The sequence below is a fragment of the Hyperolius riggenbachi genome, chromosome 1 (assembly GCF_040937935.1).
Source record: "Hyperolius riggenbachi isolate aHypRig1 chromosome 1, aHypRig1.pri, whole genome shotgun sequence".
NCBI classification, from domain to species: Eukaryota; Metazoa; Chordata; class Amphibia; order Anura; family Hyperoliidae; genus Hyperolius; species Hyperolius riggenbachi.
The window spans coordinates 638,578,955-638,597,429 of NC_090646.1; the positions used below are offsets into that span (position 1 = coordinate 638,578,955).

Here is an 18,475-nt window from a genome sequence, read left to right on the forward strand (position 1 = left end):
ACTTCCTGCTTCACTAGGATAACTTCCTGCTTCACTAGCATGACTTCCTGCTTCACTAGCATAACTTCCTGCTTCACTAGCATAACTTCCTGCTTCACTAGGATAACTTCCTGCTTTACTAGCATAACTTCTTGCTTCACTAGGATAACTTCCTGCTTCACTAGCATAACTTCCTGCTTTACTAACATAACTTCCTGATTTACTGACATAACTTCCTGCTTCACTAGCATAACTTCCTGCTTTACTAACATAACTTCCTGCTTTACTAACATAACTTCCTGTTTCACTAGCATAACTTCCTGCTTTACTAACATAACTTCCTGTTTCACTAGCATAACTTCCTGCTGTACTAACATAACTTCCTGCTTTGCTAACATAACTTCCTGTTTCACTAGCATAACTTCCTGCTTTACTAGCATAACTTCCTGCTTTACTAGCATAACTTCCTGCTTTACTAACATAACTTCCTGATTTACTGACATAACTTCCTGCTTCACTAACATAACTTCCTGCTTTACTAACATAACCCCTGATTCACTAGCATAACTTCCTGCTTTACTAACATAACTTCCTGTTTCACTAGCATAACTTCCTGCTTTACTAACATAACTTCTTACATAGCTCCCAACTGTCCCTCTTTCGGAGGGACAGTCCCTCTTTGGGAGCCTTGTCCCTCTGTCCCTCTTTCCTCATTTGTCCCTCTTTCAGGACTTTGTCCCTCTTTCTATGTAAATATATGTATTTCTCTACTGAAAAATGTGTTTAATTGCCTCTAAACTTTATTCCCATTTTTTAAATTGATATATCTCTTATTTTCAAATGTTAATACGAAGGAAAATGCACCAGGATAGAAAGGACCAGTGTGTATTGAATTATTAAACAACATATTTTTCCTATGAAATATTTTTGGTATGCGTGACTAGGGGTGTGCCGGGAGCGTGATCAGGGGTGTGGCAGGGGCGTGGTTTAAGTGTCCCTTTTTCTCATCTCAAAAAGTTGGGAGGTACGCTTCTTGCTTCACTAGCATAATTTCCTGCTTTACTAGTGTACTATTCATGTACAGCAGCCCCCTCCTTTCATGTACAGCTCTCTTGGACAGAAGCAACCCTCTTCTATATGTAGTTCCGTATTTACAGCCTGCTTTTTCAATGTGTTTCCTACTCTTCCATGTACAGCCGCCCCTGTTTCAGCTCTACCTGCCCTCTTGGGCTGCAGCCACCCAAGGCCCGGGCCTTTGTGGTCTTTCCAGATGTCCGGCCCTGACACCGAGAGTACTAACAAGTGAACCTTTCTTTAGAAAAATCGTTTTAGATAATACAGGAGACAGAATACAGAGATTTTTTCTGGAATTCTGAATCATCCATGAGATAAATACATAAAGGGGACGCCGAGAGCTCAATATAGTGTAGTAAGCAGGGCCGGATTTACAACTCCCAGACCCATAGGCACAGGTGTTCTGGCACCCTAAGCTCCGCCCCTGAATACAGGCCATACCCCCAAGTAAAAATATTCTGAACTCTAGTTCCTGCCTTATGTCACTAAATGTTCTTAGAGCCTTACACTCTAACCACTGTCTCATGTCATTCTTAGTGACATGAGACAAGGATTAGAGTATAAGTGTCTAGCTCAGTGATCTGAGGAGGAGGGTCACCTCTCCCGCATAAGGCGCCTGTAGGCACGTGCCTGCCTACAGTGCCTCATGAAAAAAACGGCCCTGGTAGCAAGTTAGATCAACCAGGAGATGTAAAGATAGGAGGAAAAATGGGGTACTCACAAAGCTTGGTTGAAAGCCGTGAGCAAATGGGGTAAAGTCCGGCCCCACCCAGGTGCGTACGTTAAAAAGGGGCGCTGGGAAAAAAGGGCGCGGGGTTTTAAACGATAAACATGGATAACGTTTAAAAATATAATGTACTATATTTCGTTTAAAAATAATGTTTTATAAAGTTATAAATCATTAAGTAATGTGCATGAAATTGGCAATTGTGAAAACGTTAATCTTCCGTTTAAAAAGTGAAACGTATAATAACGTTTAAAAAAAAATAGTAAGTAACCCTCCCTGTACCTACCCCTAACCCCTAGACCCCCGTGTTGGTGCCTAAACCTAAGACCCCCCTGGTGGTGCCTAAACCTAAGACCCCCCTGTTGATGCCTAAACCTAAGACCCCCCTGGTGGTGCCTAAACCTAAGACCCCCCTGTTGGTGCCTAAACCTAAGACCCCCCTGGTGGTGCCTAAACCTAAGACCCCCCTGGTGGTGCCTAAACCTAAGACCCCCCTGGTGGTGCCTAAACCTAAGACCCCCCTGGTGGTGCCTAAACCTAAGACCCCCCTGTGATAAGCATTAATAACGTGTGAAAAAAAATATTGTGCTATTTTTCGTTTAAAAATAATGTTTTAAAAAAGATTGTACTGTTTTTCGTTTAAAAATAATGTTTAAAAAATTATAAATCATAAAATAATGTGTAATCATGAGAAGCAGTTATAAAACAGTAAAAGTCTCCGGGCGCCGCTTATAAAACGTTATTTTTCTCCGGCGCCCTTTTTTCCTGTCGGGCGCCCATTAAACGATATTTATTATGGGAGTGAATGGCGGCGCCCGATTTGTCCACTTCCCTCAGGCGCCCGAATTTACTGTTGTTGGTGGATTTTCCTGCAAGCAAATTTGGAAGCAGCTTATTGATATCAATGGGCTACAATATCGCATCCGAATTGGTGTGCAGGGAAACGGACAGGAATTGCACTAATAGTAACTCAGCCTATGTGTGCGTGTTTTTTTTTTTTTTGCAAGGGACGTGCAATTCCCAAACAAAGCACCGATGGGAATTGCAAATTTTTGCATTGCCAATGCACAAATGTGAATGCAAATGCGAAATTAGTTACATACAATTTCATGTAAATTAGCTTAATTGGTATGTGTGAAAATTGCAATGTGAAAATTCACATCAAACGCCCCCCATAAAAAAAAAAAGAAGAATGCACAACTGCAGCCAGAAATGGCATTGAAAAGCTGCCTATATGTATTCTGTACACAGCACAGATTGCATAAATTCAGTATTAACAGTAACTGAAAGAAGCAGCTGCCTATCAGCTTGCCCTAAACTCCCCATTCTGTCCTGTAATCTCCCCCACCTCTCCCCCTCCCCCCAGTCGTTAAACAGATTCTGAAAGGGGCGTGTCAGAGACTGAGATCCTGTAGGTCGTGGGCTTACAGCAAGTCATATGGCCCGTACTCACGGGCTGCAAAACTCGCCTGTCGCCAGCACACGTGAGCGTGTGGGCGACAGGCCGGCGACAGCTTCTCGCCAGGTCCCTCCGCGTACACATGCGGAAGAGGGACCAGCGGCAAGGCGGAAGCTGTCGCTGACGTTCCTCCTCCCCCCGCCGGAAGCTCACCGGAAGGTCTGTGAACCTCAATGGAGGTTGCTGTCGCTAGTCCGCGTACTCACGCGGACTAGCGACAGTTGCGGCGGGGGGGGCAGCGGCGACTGTCGCCATGCGATTGAAAGTTTCAATCGCATGGCGACATAGCGACGGGCGACAGTTCGGGGGCGCGCGCGCGTGCGACGGCCCATACTCACGGGCGACCTGTCGCCGCAACACGCGCGCGCCGCGTGTTGAGGCGACAAAAGTCCCTCGTGAGTATGGGCCATTAGTCACGCAACTGCTGTGTGCTGCTTTATAGAAAGATCTGTACTGCTTGCTGGCATTTTTAGCAGGTGGGGTAGACATATCTAATTATCATCAATAATTATCCAATTACTGATCCCAGTAGAGTTTGCTAGACTTTCTTTAGATTAAACTTCTCCTTTAAATTGATTTAAAGTGGAGCAAAACTCTTGCACAGGACAGAAGGAAAACAGGGAGACATGCACCCTGTATGTATTTAGAGAGTTTAGTCTGTCTAATTCCCCCTCATCTGTGACTAATCACAAGTGTAATTTGATCTTGCAGCTGTGTCAGCTGACTGCCATGGCAGAGCAGCTAATTGGTAAACACAGGATGTTAAAAATCTGGCTGCTTCCATGAAAGCAGGAAGTAGATACACTGCAGATTTATTGCAGGATTTGTATCAGCTGTAACAAAGAAATGTTTTTCTGTAAAGGTTATTATGCTGTTGCTTATCTTTTAGAGGGGAAGTTCTGAGTTCAGGTCCGCTTTAAGAGTGTCTTTCTTCTGTTATGATCTAAAAAAAATGGTGGTCATTGTACCTGTACCTATATTATAGAATGTATATATGTATATAATTTACATATACATACCTCCCAAGTTTTTGAGATAAGAAAGAGGGACACTTTAAGACATGCCCGTCACACCTCTAACGACGCTCCCGCCACGCCCCTAGTCATGCATATCACACAAAAAAAATCAGAATCAAAAGATGTAGTTCTAACATTTAGGCTAATTTCACACCAGGACGTTGCGTTAGAGGGGGCGTTATGGTCGCATAACGTCCCCCTAACGCAATGCCTGGTGGTGCTGGATCTGGACGTCAGAGTGAGCCGCGTTGTGCAGCTCACTCTGGCGTCAGTGATACCGTGATGCGCACTCTGGTGCGCATGCGGCATCACGTGGTCCCGCCGGCCAATCGCCGCACAGAGCGGCCGCTCCAGGAAGTAAACACTGCACGTCACAACGTGCAGTGCATATTAATTAGCCATGTGCCTTGCCGCTCTCCGCTCCTCCACAACATTACTGAGCATGTGCAAGCAGTCTAACGCGGCTCAGCCGCGTCTAAAGTACTGCATGCAGTACGTTGTCTTGTGACGCAGCGTTACAATGTAACGCAACGTGGGCACTGTGAACAGCCCCATTGATTTTTCATTACTGTGCGATGGGCTGCGTTACAGGCTGCTCTAACGTGCGCCTGTAACGTCCCACTGTGAAACCAGCCTAAACCATTTTAGGATCCTTGGTACGCATATTCACGCCCCTATAAACTTCACGCGCGGATCAGGGGTAGATATACGTACTGTTATCTTACCGACATGTACACGATCACCATGTCGTTTTCTGTCGCTCCCCTGTCGCAGCCCCCTCCATCTGTGATCGGGATATGAGAATCATCCATTTCTCAATCCCATCACCGTTCCTGTATCTTCCGAGAGCTTGATAATGTCACACAAGCTCTCAGACCCCACACTTCCCTGTTCTTCTGTGTTCTATTAATAGAAACACGGTCTCAGTAGCACCATCTTGTGGTCAAAAATAAAAATACACCTAATTATACCACTATACTGTTTTTTACATAGAAAATATATTATTAGTTTTTTATGTTATTACTAGTGGACCTAAGCCAGTTTAAAAATGGGCTCTAGGTCTTTTTTTACCACCGCCGCCGCGTCACTGCGCATGCGTGCGCACACACCCGCTGTGCGCTCCCGCCACGTGCATGCAACAGCCCGCCCACCCACTTCGCTCCCTGGTCCCGTCCAGCTGTTCATTACTGCGCACGTGCGCAGTAACAAAATAACAGGGACACAGGGACAGCTGCTGGACACAGCGACAGTAAGGGATTATTATAGAGGATTTTTATCCCTTTCCAACCCTGCCCCACAGTTAAAGAAATAAAACACTTGTTAAAAAATTGAAAAAAATTACATCATTTAAAAAAAATGTACATTAATAGTTACCCTAGGGGCTTTTCTAATATGTATGTCATGAGAGTATATTACTGTTAATTTTGCAAAAAAAAAATCTTGTAATAAGTGAAATAGTATTAAAAATCCCTAAACAGAAAAAATGCTCCTTTATTTCCAGATAAAATATTATCGTCATACATTGTACTAGGGACACAATTTAAACCAGGACAAATGGGCAAATAAAGTGTGTGGGTTTTATGTATCGAATCACATTTTATTTTAAAACTATAATGGCTGAAAACTGAGAAATAATGATTATTTGTCTTTTTTTTTCTTATTATTCCCTTGTCAATGCATATAAAATAAAATAATTCACAGCAAAAAGTACCACCTAAAGAAAACGATATATAGATCATTTCAGTGTGATAAGTAACAATAACGTTATCGCTGAATGAATGGGAGGAGCGCTGAAATGTTAAAATTGTTTTGATGTTAAGGAAAAAAAACAGTGATCCTGAAGTGGTTAAAGGGTACCAGAGACGAAGCACCCTCATGTATTTTACCATATATATCAGTGGGAACATTAGAGAAAACCCCTACTCTGCTCTCTGTTTCATTCTTCACTGTTCAGCTTGCTTCTAATCAGCCCTGATAAAATCCCCGACTGAGCATTCAGTCTGGCTTTGCTCAGGAATATTTATAGCTCAGTCTGTCTTCTCTGGTGTCCTTTCAAGTCCAAGCCTGCCTCCTGCTGGCTCTGCTCAGGAATCATTATAGCTGAGTCATTGTAGCAAAGCCAGACTGAATGCTCAGTCGGGGATTTGATCAGGGCTGATTAGAAGCAAGCTGAACAGTGAAGAATGAAACAGAGAGCAGAGTTGGGGTTTTCTCTAATGTTCCCACTGATTTATATGGTAAAATACATGAGGGTGCTTCGTCTCTGGTTCACTTTAAACCACACTGGTCCTTTCTATTTTCATTAGTTTTTCTTCATTTTAACATTTAAAAATTAGAAATGTCTCTATTTAATTCATGTGAATAAAGTTTAGAGTTAATTAAACACATTTTTCAGTGGAAAAATAAATACCTTAATACAAATCTGTACATCAGTCTTAAAAGAGGGACACGTGAGGAAGAAAGGGGGACAGGGGGATTTGATTCCCAAAGAGGGACTGTCCCTCCAAAAGGGAGACAGTTGGAAGCTATGAATATGTATATATACTAAAGAGTTGTTTCTGGATTGCTGTTCATAGCGTTGAAATGATCCGCCTGGGTCAGAGTTTCTTTATCGACTGGGATTTACACATGTACTACCCGAAGAAAGACACCCCGGCCAAAGCCAGGACCACAACACTGAACGAACAGCTGGGACAGATCGAGTACATCTTCACCGATAAGACCGGGACGCTGACACAGAACATCATGACATTCAAGAAGTGCTCCATCAGTGGGAATACTTATGGTGAGTATCGTAACTGTTCTGCAGTGTTATTGTTACAGCCCCTTCCCATGCTCTCTCTTCCCTACCTTCCTGCTCCTGCCTTCCCCATCCTCTATGATAAAACTTGTGTCCCTGCATGTGCTGTCTCTGTGTAGCTGGATCCGTGCTTTTTGCTACTGCGCATGTGCGCAGCACGGACCCAGCTACACAGAGACAGGAGGACGGGGCCAGGGAGCCGGGCAGGCGTGTGAGCGGGCAGCCAGACGTGTACGGCAGATGCGCGCTCAGTACATGCGGTGGGCAGTGGTGAGAAACACAGACCCTAGAGCCCATTTTCAAACGGGCTTGGGTCTGCTAGTGTCATAATAAAATCCTAAAGACACAACTCGTGTGTGTGATGTATTAAAACTGCGCCCACATTCCTGTAGCATAACAGTTGGGACTGCTGCTGTTCCTTGTTTTCACTGATGGACTGGTAGGCTCCAGTTTGATGTCTCTGTAAGCCTGCTACCAGAAGCTCCGCCCCTCTGTTGTCCAAACCCTTCCCTTCACCCTAGCCATCCCCTCCCAAAAGACACTTCTCCCCCAGCATCAAACAGGAGCACTTTGGGCAGTACATTATTTTTTCCACCACTTTAAAGTGGACCTGAACTCTTGCACAGGACAACATAGAGAAATGCACCCTGTATGTATTTAGAGAGTTTAGCCCGTCTAATTCCCCCTCATTTGTGTCTAATCACAAGTTGTAATTTGAACTCTGGCCTGTGTCACCTGATGGCCATGGCAAATATGGCAGATTTGCTCATTTGAAAGCACAGGCAGGTTATAACTGCTTCCATGAAAGCAGGAAGTAGAAACACTGGCGATTTATTTTAGGATTTGTATCAGCTGTAACGAAAAAAGTTCTTCTTTAAGGCTGCTTTCACAGTGGGACGTTACAGGCGCACATTAGAGCAGCCTGTAACGCAGCCCACCGCACAGCAATGAAAAATCAATGGGCTGTTCACAGTGCCCACGTTGCGTTACTTAGTAACGCTGCGCCATAAGACAACGTACTGCATGCAGTACTTTATAAGCGGCAGAGCCGCATTAGACTGATTGCACTAGCTCAGTAATTTTGGGGAGGAGCGGAGAGCGGCCAGGTACATGGCTAATTAATATTCACTGCACTCAGTGACGTGCAGTGTTTACTTCCTGGAGCGCCACTCTGTGCGGCGATTGGCTGGTGGGGCCACGTGATGCCACATGCGTCCAAGAGTACGCATCACGGACGCCAGAGTGAGCTGCACAACGCGGCTCACTCTGACGTCCACATCAGAGAGCACCAGGCGTTGCGTTAGGGGCACGTTATGCGACCATAACGTCCCCTAAAACGCAACGTCTTGGTGTGAAACCAGCCTAAAGGTTATTATGCTGTTGCTTATCTTTTAGAGCAGAGAGTAAGTTCTGAGTTCAGGTCCGCTTTAAATAGATGGATAATAAGGAGTGTACAGAGTTAATTACCCCTGAGGAAGCCCCTGGGACAATTTTAAAACACATTATTAAAGCAAAGCTGAGCATGCTGTAGTTGGTTTGTTAAGGTTATAAGTACAGTCCGTGGTACCATGCGTATATCTTAAAATCGTGTTAAAAAATAATTAATGAAATATGGTTGATTAATCAGAACCCCATTTGAATGTTATTTTAAGAGTACATATAAAGGTGTTTATCACTATTACAATCTTTATTGTACAATCTTACCAAATCTGTGTAGCAGAAGGGTAAACTGAGTATTGAGTACTGACATATATACTTTCAATGGACACCGTAGGCCAGACTTTCTCAACCAGGGTTCCCTGAGTACTCTGCAGGGGTTCCTTGGCCTTTTCCCACATCGTGAAGAGGAGGGGGTGTAATAGAGCACATTATAATAGGGGGTACGGTAAAAAAGAAGCACTAAATTGAGGATCAGAATAATAATAAGCACATTAATACAAATCACTAGGATAAGTGGCAGTGTAATAGGGGCTAGAGAAATAAACAGCCACACATACTTTTAAAGACCATGCCTCCTGCAAAATAAATGCAGGGTTCCTCAAAATCAAAAAATTATTTGCAGGGGCTCCCTGACATTCAAAAATTATTTGCAGTGTGGTGACTGATTTGCATCCACTTATCTCGCAATTTGTATTTCTGCTTCCTGAAGGTTTTCAGTATAAATGTCACTTCCTCCCAGAATCCCTTGCTCGTCATAGGTTCTGTTTGGTGAAGATTGACTTTAGAGCCTCAGTCTCTTTGTATCTTATTGCTGAATATCCTAGTGTACTTAATTATTGGGGAGTGCACTTTGCACTCCTACTAGTGCTGTCAGTTTTGTGTATTATTTGTACTGCCTAGTTTTGTCTTGTCCTGTACTTGCGATTGCACTATCTCCAGCGGTGGCTGATAGTGAATCGTTTAGTCTGGAACGAACGCTTGCTGTTTTCTGGTGTTAGGCAACCGATTAGCAAGCGTTCTCACTATTTGTTTGCCTTTGTTTGTTCATTTGTTAGTCAGAGTTGGTACTTTTGTCACTGTTGCGCTTAACGTGCGGTGACCGCGTTTAGTTAGTTAATTTGTTATTTTCCTTGGCGTTCGGATTGTAGTTATTTGCTGTGTATTCCTTTACTCAATTCATGCTCTGTCTTTGCTCAGTCTTGTGTTGCTGATAGAAATCGCCTCTCTTGCGATTGGCTTTTTTACTCTGGTCTGTTCTGATGTAATATGTCTACCGTCGCCGGGTGGCAACTAGATTGGTGGACATTCACATAGTCTGTCTCTGTTCTTGCTCTCTATCGGGTTGCTATTTTGTTTATATCGCCCAGTGCTGCTCCACATCGTGCAATTTCAATCTGGCATCTGTGGTTGTACAGAGGTCTTGTTCCTCTGTACTCCACAGCTCCATCTGCTGGTTGGAATTCCCCTCTACAAATGTATTTACATATACTGGGTACTCTGCTTCTGTGATTGTGGGGCTTCCCATTTGCGTCAGCGCACCTGGCGTGCGATGACGGTGGAAATCTACCCCAGATCATTACACCTTTTCTCAAATAGATCATCGGGGGAGGGGGGGGGGGGGGGTTCTGTATGGCTAATATTGTGGTGAAACTCCTCCCACAGTGTGATGTCACAACCATGGTTCTGACAGTTTGCCGACTACCAAGCAAGCAATATATCCCTCTGTCCATAGAGCTCGCAGTAACAAACATACCCTACAAAGCAACTGGCAGAACTAAAGATGTCACCACCAGTGATAAATGTTAGAATGTAGATCAGGGAGAGGAAAGAATTTACAACGGGGCAAACACTGACTACATATTCTATAAATGAATATTGTAAACAATAAGTAATTTTATTCATTACGCTATTTTCACTACAGATCCTCTTTAAGTGTAATTAAACTACCCATTTAATGTTGTTTTCTTCCAGGTGAACCCAATGAAGCTACGGGAAATAAGCTAAGTGGCAATGTGGTGAGTATAAGACAAGCAAGACTTGTGAGCTGTGATCTAAACCCATCTCATATAATATATCTTCTTAGCCTTGATGTAAAGTATCTAAACTGTTCTCACAAGTTATCGTTTCAGCTTAATTTTCTCATTGTTTGTATGATACCTGTTTCCATACCTCCCAACTTTTTGAGATAAGAAAGAAAGAGGGACACTTTTAGACACACCCCTAACACACCCCTAATCAAGCCCCCGCCACACCCCTCATCACTGAGACCAGAAATGTAACGATAGGTGTCAGCAACCAGAGAGAGAGAATCTGATTCTTGGCGATCTGCAGTATCCCCAAGAATACAGATATACCTGATTATTGAGGATCTGCAGAATCGCCAATAATCAAATATGTCTAACCTCTAGACACCTGAGTGTGTAAATGTTTTGGTGCAACAGTAATCTTTGGACCACCGGGGTAGCAGGTGGTCCAATAAGTAGAGAAGACTCTACTGCAGTCAAGGACACCTGGAGAGGGAGTCCCTAACTGATAAGGAGCAGTGTCCCCTCTGTGGAGCAGGGGACACCTGCGGGAAGGCTGGACACCCTGAGGGGGGTGACAGCCAGAAGGTCAGACAGGCCGGGTCGGCAACAGTGTATCAGATATGCAAGGTACCAATTCAGAGATCAGAAGAGTAGTCAGGAAAGCGTAAGGTCATAACAGATATCAACACAAGGCCTAGTTTGGGGTGTGAGGTCCGTGGTCTCGACACCCTGGAACTATGCTAGAGAATAACACAGATGATATACAGTATTCCTAGTCTGAGGTGTGAGGTCCGTGGTCTCTACACCCTGGAACTATGCTAGAGAATAACACTGATGATATACAGTAACTGGCTAAGTGTGGATTCCCAGGTCCACCTGGTTCCACCACACTGAAGGATCTGACTAAGGTCTGAGTGCTAACACGTAGGCATTCGCAACGCCAGACAACCAGCAACTGAGCAGCAGGAGATATATACAGTAAAGCGCCCCACAGCGCCGCCCAGCTTCCATCAACCAATCACTGGCTGAGCAGGAATCAGCTGACCGCCCTGATCTGCTGATCTTCCTCCTACTGGTATAAAGAGCCTGTCTTGCAGCGCGCGAGCGCGTAGCTCTCCACCTTTGTGCACTACTAGGTGCAGATAACCCAGACGCATGTCAAAAGGTTTTAGTTCCCAAACAGGGACTGTCCTTCTGAAAAAGGGACAGTTGGGGACTATGTGTTCCTGAACATAACAAACAAAAATGTGCTCAACATAAGATTCTCCATTCTCCTGTAAGGTACCTGAATAACTGGGGACTGATATGCTGAGGGCAGTAACTCTTGCAACCAGGGGTATAGCAATAGCCATAGCAGCCATAGCAGCTGCTAATAGGACCCAGGAGAAGAGGGGGCCCAGGTGGTACTTGATGTGTTGTCTGTTAACTTTCCTTTGTTTCTCCACCATCTGAATTTGTCTCAGTGCCCATGGACTATACACAGTGCACATTGCCTGGAAATGTAAACTGCCCGGGCAACTTATATCCAGAGGGTAGGGGCAAGAGGCATTGCTCAAGAGTGTCTAAATCGGATAAAAATTTTGCAAATCGGGCCCCATAGTTTCAAGCTACGCCACTGCTTACAAGTCACCAACTGGGAGCCCTGGAGTGGGTACAGGGACCGCCAGTAAGCACATGGCAGGAGCGCTTGCAGAACTGGTGGTGTGACGCCTGGACGTGTGACTGGATAGGAACTGTAGTGCTCCTACAGGCTGAGTCTGGAACTGCAATGATTCAGACATCAGGTAGACTTGGAAGCAAATAAGGATTCCACAGCAGGACTGGAACGCAGCTGAGCTGGAATTGGCAACAAGACAGGCCTTTGGACAGGCACAGGGTTAGCAACAGTGTGGGTAGTCAGACAAGCAGAAGTCGGCAACAGAGTGGGTAGTCGTACGTAGCAGGGGCCAATAACAAAGCGTGTAGTCAGAGAAGCCAGGATAGGTAACTTAAAGTGACCCATAGATGCAGAAAACGGCCGTTTTTTACTTAACCGGGGCTTCCTCCAGCTCCATAAGTATGGATGCGTCCCTTGCCATCCTCCCGCAGTGCTCCCGAAATCCTCTGTTCAGCCGCAGTCAACTCCCGGCAAGCGCATCGGTCGGACTGAGTGACGTCAGCCGGGGCACTCTGCGCTTGCGCAGAAGGTCCGCCGCTGACGTCACTGAGCCGCTTACCAGGGCTCACCCCTGCTGAACAAGACATCGTAGGAGGACGGCGAGGGACACAGTCATGCTTATGGGGATGGAGCAAGATCCGGGTAAGTAAAAAACGGCTGCTTTCTTCAGCTCTGGGTCACTTTATGAAAAGTAAGGCATTACTGGTCAAGGCGCAGGAGCAAACACTCACAAAACTTGCTGCAATACTACAGCACCAGAGAGTGGCACTCTCAGTGGCGTAGCTAAGGAGCTGTGGGCCCCGATGCAAGTTTTACAATGGGGCCCCCCCAAGAACTCTATACATAGCAATTGATACGGTGCACCAAAACCTGCCAATGGTAACTACAGTGTCAGAGGTGCAAGAAGGGGATGGGAAACCGTTTGTTAATGATTACCACTATTCAAAGTATCTAAAGAAGTGATTATTATGAGCACAGGACCAATAGAGAGCTAATACTGTAGTTGAGGGAGGGCCCTTCGGGGCCCCTCTGGCCCAAGGGCCCCGATGCGGTTGCTACCGCTGCACCCCCTATTGCTACGCCCCTGGGCACTCTCAAAATTTAAATAGGCCGTTTAGGCACAAATTGCGTAATGCACCACACACGTACACATGTAAATGCACATACACACATGCGCAATCATGCACGCCACTGCAACAGGTACACACAGACGCGCTTTACGCCATTGTTTCCGACACACAACGCAATGTGCGTAAGAACACAACGCCAGTCCTCCCAAACACAGGCAGTTGATGAGATGCGCTGGGACGCCTGCCAACATCTGTGCGTACCAGCCGCCTCGTCTGGACAGGCAACTGACCGTGCCAAATCCATACAATTTTATATCACCTTTCTCACCTTATTTTGCAAATTGTTGCTGACTGGATACTGAAAATCTGTTATAAAGTTAGAAAAAGACCCAATAAATAACTTTTAAGAGAAGGTTAGTGGATGGGGCCCCTATTTTAGCTTTATTTTATTTTTTAAACAACTCCTTTTCAGCAACAAGCAGGCACAACATGATACAAACAGTGGCGTAGCTAAGGAGCTGTGGGCCCCGATGCAAGTTTTACAATGGGGCCCCCCCAAGCACTCTATACATAACAATTGATACGGCGCACCAAAACCTGCCAATGGCAACTACAGTGTCTGAGGTACAAGAAGGGGATGGGGAACAGTTTGTTGATGATTGCCAATATTCAAAGTATCTACAGAAGGGATTATTATGAGCGCAGGAACAAAAGAGAGCTAATACTGTAGTTGAGGGAGGGCCCCTCGGGGCCCCTCTGGCCCAAGGGCCCAAATGCAGTTGCTACCTCTGCACCCCCTATTGTTACGCCCCTGGATACAAATTCTTGAAAATAATATCTGACATTTAATACATGAGAAACTAATTTGAGTACTTTTTTTGCTTGCTGTAGTCCCCCCAAAAAAGATATGTTTTCAAAACAGAAATGCTCTGTGTGTTGGGCTCAGTTCTGGTGTGTTTTGGCTCTAGCACAGTAAGTTAAAAACCATGTAATTCTTGACTACCCATTAATGATAATTACCATCTAAAATCCTAAATGATTACAGTGTTGAAGACGTGTGTGTGTCTGCACGCGTGCGTGCGTGTGTGTGTGTGTAGTTGTGAAACCCTTGCAGCTAAAAATCCTGTCACAAAATTCTGATCACATGACCAGAAGCAGATGAGTACATAGTGTGTGTGGCTGCTGTTATGATTCATATTAACAATTATGTATTACTAGTGACCTAAGCCCGTTTAAAAACGGACTTTAGGTCTGTCGCCATCAGTGGCTCAGGAATTAATCTCCCCAGCCCCACATCACTGGATTAGCCCAATAAAAACATATTTGATTTACCGGCAGTAACCAACTCCTCCAGTGGCGTTGCTAAGGAGTTGTGGGCCCCAATGCAAGTTTTACAATGGGGCCCCCCAAGCACTCTATATATAACAATTGATACGGCGCACCAAAACCTGCCAATGGCAACTAAGGTGTCAGAGGTGCAAGAAGGGGAAAGGGAACCGTTTGTTAATGATTACCACTATTCAAAGTATCTATAGATGTGATTATTATGAGCACAGGACCAATAGAAAGCTAATACTGCAGTTGAGGGAGGGCCCTTCCCCGATGCGGTCAAAACCTCTGCACCCCCTATTGCTACGCCCCTGAACTCCTCTACAAACATTACTTGATGTCCAAGGTATCATAGAACTCATAGTATCACTAGCACCATCTAGTGACCAAACAACTAATTTCACCCAAAAATGTCTAAAACTGCCTGCTAGAACACAAGTTGGATAATGTTTCTATTTGCAGGGAAATGTATCTGTAAGGGCTCATTTCCATATAGAAAGTCTTCAGGCGCGCTTATGGAAATGCAATCGCAGGAACATCAGAGTGTGCATAGACTGCACTCTGATGTTTCCATTCATACACTTTTGAATCGCAGCGCATCGTTGCCTGCATTTCAGGGCGCTTCAGTCCATGATCCCATTCAGTATAATGAATGAAATCGCAAGCCCCTCCCCCTGCCGGGAGTGATGCGCAGTGCAGTTGGCTGCATGGAAACGAGCCCTAAGGGTGCATTCACACTGCATCAGTTGCATTGCAGAATAATCCTTACTGCCCATGCAACTCACTGCCCATACAATTCTGTGGGCCTGTTCACACCTCTGCATTGTAACTGATTACATTATTCTCACTCGCTGCATGCAGGCTTTGTATTAAAGGGAACCCCGCTGTGGGAGTTATTCTTTTTGTATTTACATAATGCAAAATCTTCCGTAGCACTGCACATAGTGCAAAACAAATAGTGGGGAGCATAGATACAAGAGTCGTACAAAACTCTGTACAATCAGGACATCCGGCAATACAAATACACACACCTCCCAGCTTTTTGAGCTTAATGTCATGCTGCCTCTACCCTTTGGAATGCCTTACCAAACTTAATCAAGATAGCTCCAACCCTGGACACATTTAGCTCAAAACTGAAAGGCCCCCTGTTTAGTCTAGAATTTATGATCACATAACATTTCCTTCTGTACACATCACTATGTACTGATCTGAGACAAGCTCATGCTTGGGGTCATCAGGGAGAAAATCGCTTTACAAATGTTTCGTTGTTGTTTAAGCTCGCTTCAGGTTTACTTTAAATGTTTTCCCCAAAAAAATTCTTAATGTGGGCAACTGCTCATTTACTAACTACTCACTAACCAGCACTATGGTTTGTTGAGTATGAAGGCTATAGTTTTGAGTAGTAAGGTTATATTAACCCCACTAAAGGTCCATACCCACGACCCAATTTTTGCACTGATTCTACACCATGAACATCTATTTTTGCGATATCCCATAACATTGTTTAAAAAAATGTTTTTAATTGAACGATGTTCATTGATGGCAGACTACCTGCGACGTTAGCTCGTTTTAAACAACCGTCATAACTGATCACATCCAAGACGATTGCGCCGATCCCCATAGACTCCAGCGCTAATTACTGTGATTGCTCAAAGTCTTATTTGCGTTCGTCATTTGTTCCCTCAGTATGCGATTGCAGAAGATGGATTGGGAAATGCTCCTTATCTTCCGTCGCTGCAGATAACCCGATCCATCTTCCCTTGTCCTCCCATGAGTATGTAGCTTAAATGAATCCAAGCAGCTTTAGTTTTTTGCAGTTTGTCCTGTATTCTAATAGTTGTAGGAGCTGACAGTGTCCCCCCTCCCCTTCCCTCTCCTCTTATTTCTCCAGGGAAGGTATAAATGTGATCAAGTTTGACTTTCTAAACTCTTTCAAGTACAGTGTCTAATCTCCCCATACGGCTGATGAAAGCTTTTGTTTGCTCATTGCTACTGCTAATTGCTGCAGTCCTTATCTGCCTGCTCTTTCTGTGGCATGACAGGCTGTGGAACAAAAGCCTTTAACAAACATTTACATGTAAAAACAAGGTAGAATTGATTTTTTTAGTAATGAGCCAAATTTTTAATGTGCATTTTTAAGGTGCTATTGGGATACCCTGGAGGCTAAAAATGATGCTCACCTCTATAACTTTCTTACAGGAGGTAGACTTCAGCTGGAATCCTTTGGCTGACCCCAGCTTTACTTACAATGACAGGAGTTTAATTGACCTCGTCCGATCAGGGATTGACCCCAATGCACGGCAGTTCTTTAAGCTGCTCGCACTTTGCCACACAGTGATGGTGGATCAGTCTGAAGGTAAGCACTTTTTTTTTAGTGCCCAGTGTGTTTAAAATATTTTTTATGTCTTAAATGTCTTTAACTTTTTTTTTAAATGAGGTTTATATGAAATATTCCCTACAACTATTTCACATCTGCTATGTGTAGGCAACAGAGGGCGCTCTCAGCACTCTAGAAGGAAAACACATCTGTTTCTAGTTAACCCTGTAATGCTCTTACTTAACAAAGTAAGGCTGACGACGAGTCATTCCAGCTGATTCCACCTATAGACTGGGTTATGCTGCTTCCTCTGGATGCCACAAAGCACGTAGTCCTTGTTGTTTTGGAGCATCTCAAAACATATGAACATACTAAACACATAGGTCAATCTGAATGATTCATACGTTATACTTCTTATTTACCTATATGCACCACTAATGACACAAATAAAATAAGAAAAATAACTGTATGTTTCCATCAGAGCTTAAAGTGTACCTGAGATGAAAGCTATCTCAGGTTCTATATTTACCTGGGGCTTCCTCCAGCCCCCTTGAGGCCGCTCAGTCTTCAGCTTCCCTGCGTCCATGTATGGGTCCCAGCATGTCATGTGACCCATGTCGAGTCACATGACATGTCAGGACTGACACTGAAAGATGCCAGAAAGCCACTGGGATCCACAGGAAGTGTAGAAGATGGCACCCGGAGGAAGACGTTTGTGCTGCATGGGGGGGGGGGGGGGGGGGGTAGGGTAGTGCTATTTTCGGCCAGTTGTTTGAGCAACCGGCAAGCACACATATGAGGCATCAGGCAATCCCCGCCTATGTCGGATATCGGGGACTTCGCTGTATAACGCTTTTATGGACTGTCTCTGATTAATAATATTTTTCTCCAAAGCAGAAAGTTTGGGACTAAACATCTTCTCTTCTACATCCATAGATGGGAAGTTGTGCTATGAAGCGGCCTCTCCTGATGAAGGGGCTCTGGTAACTGCTGCACGAAACTTTGGGTTTGTGTTCTTATCGAGAACTCAAAGCACCATCACCATCAGTGAGCTGGGGAGAGAAGTCACCTATGAACGTCTCGCCATCCTCGACTTTAACAGCGACAGAAAGCGCATGTCTGTCATAGGTACCGTATGTCTAACATGTCCTTCCATACATCTGTTTCCTGACAAGAGTTGATCATAATCTGATTCAGACCAGCGGCTGAAATGCACTGTGTGTCTATATGTCACTCCGGACCTTGGTAGAGACATGACACTGGTGACTATGACAGAGCTTGAAGCAAACACTTGATTAGCTGAAACAGATCATTATTGCTTCTCCCAGACAAGGCATGAGCCATCAAGGCTGGAGTTTTACTTTTTGTGCCCAGGGCCGGATTTGTACTCTTTACCGCCCTAGGCCACTATCACCAGCCACCCTTCAGTATAGGTAGCCAGATGACCCCTCCCCCTTTCCTCTAATATAGGTAGCCTGATGACTTCTCCCCCTTTCCCTCCAGTATAGGTAGCCTGATGACCCCTCTCCCTTTCCCTCTAGTATAGGTAGCCTGATGACCCCTCCCCCTTAAGCATAGGT

General features: G+C 44.7%; 1 protein-coding gene across 3 annotated transcripts in view; it reads left to right on the forward strand.

The window, feature by feature from the left end:
* LOC137530224 (phospholipid-transporting ATPase IC-like) overlaps window positions 1-18,475 on the forward strand; it is a 114,635-nt gene that overhangs the window by 51,543 nt on the left and 44,617 nt on the right. For all 3 annotated transcript variants that reach the window (XM_068251291.1, XM_068251292.1, XM_068251293.1), the window contains exons 13-16: window positions 6,832-7,040; window positions 10,467-10,510; window positions 16,778-16,934; window positions 17,832-18,023. In XM_068251291.1, the coding sequence (XP_068107392.1) occupies window positions 6,832-7,040; window positions 10,467-10,510; window positions 16,778-16,934; window positions 17,832-18,023 (602 nt within the window). The remainder of the gene's footprint in view (window positions 1-6,831; window positions 7,041-10,466; window positions 10,511-16,777; window positions 16,935-17,831; window positions 18,024-18,475) is intronic.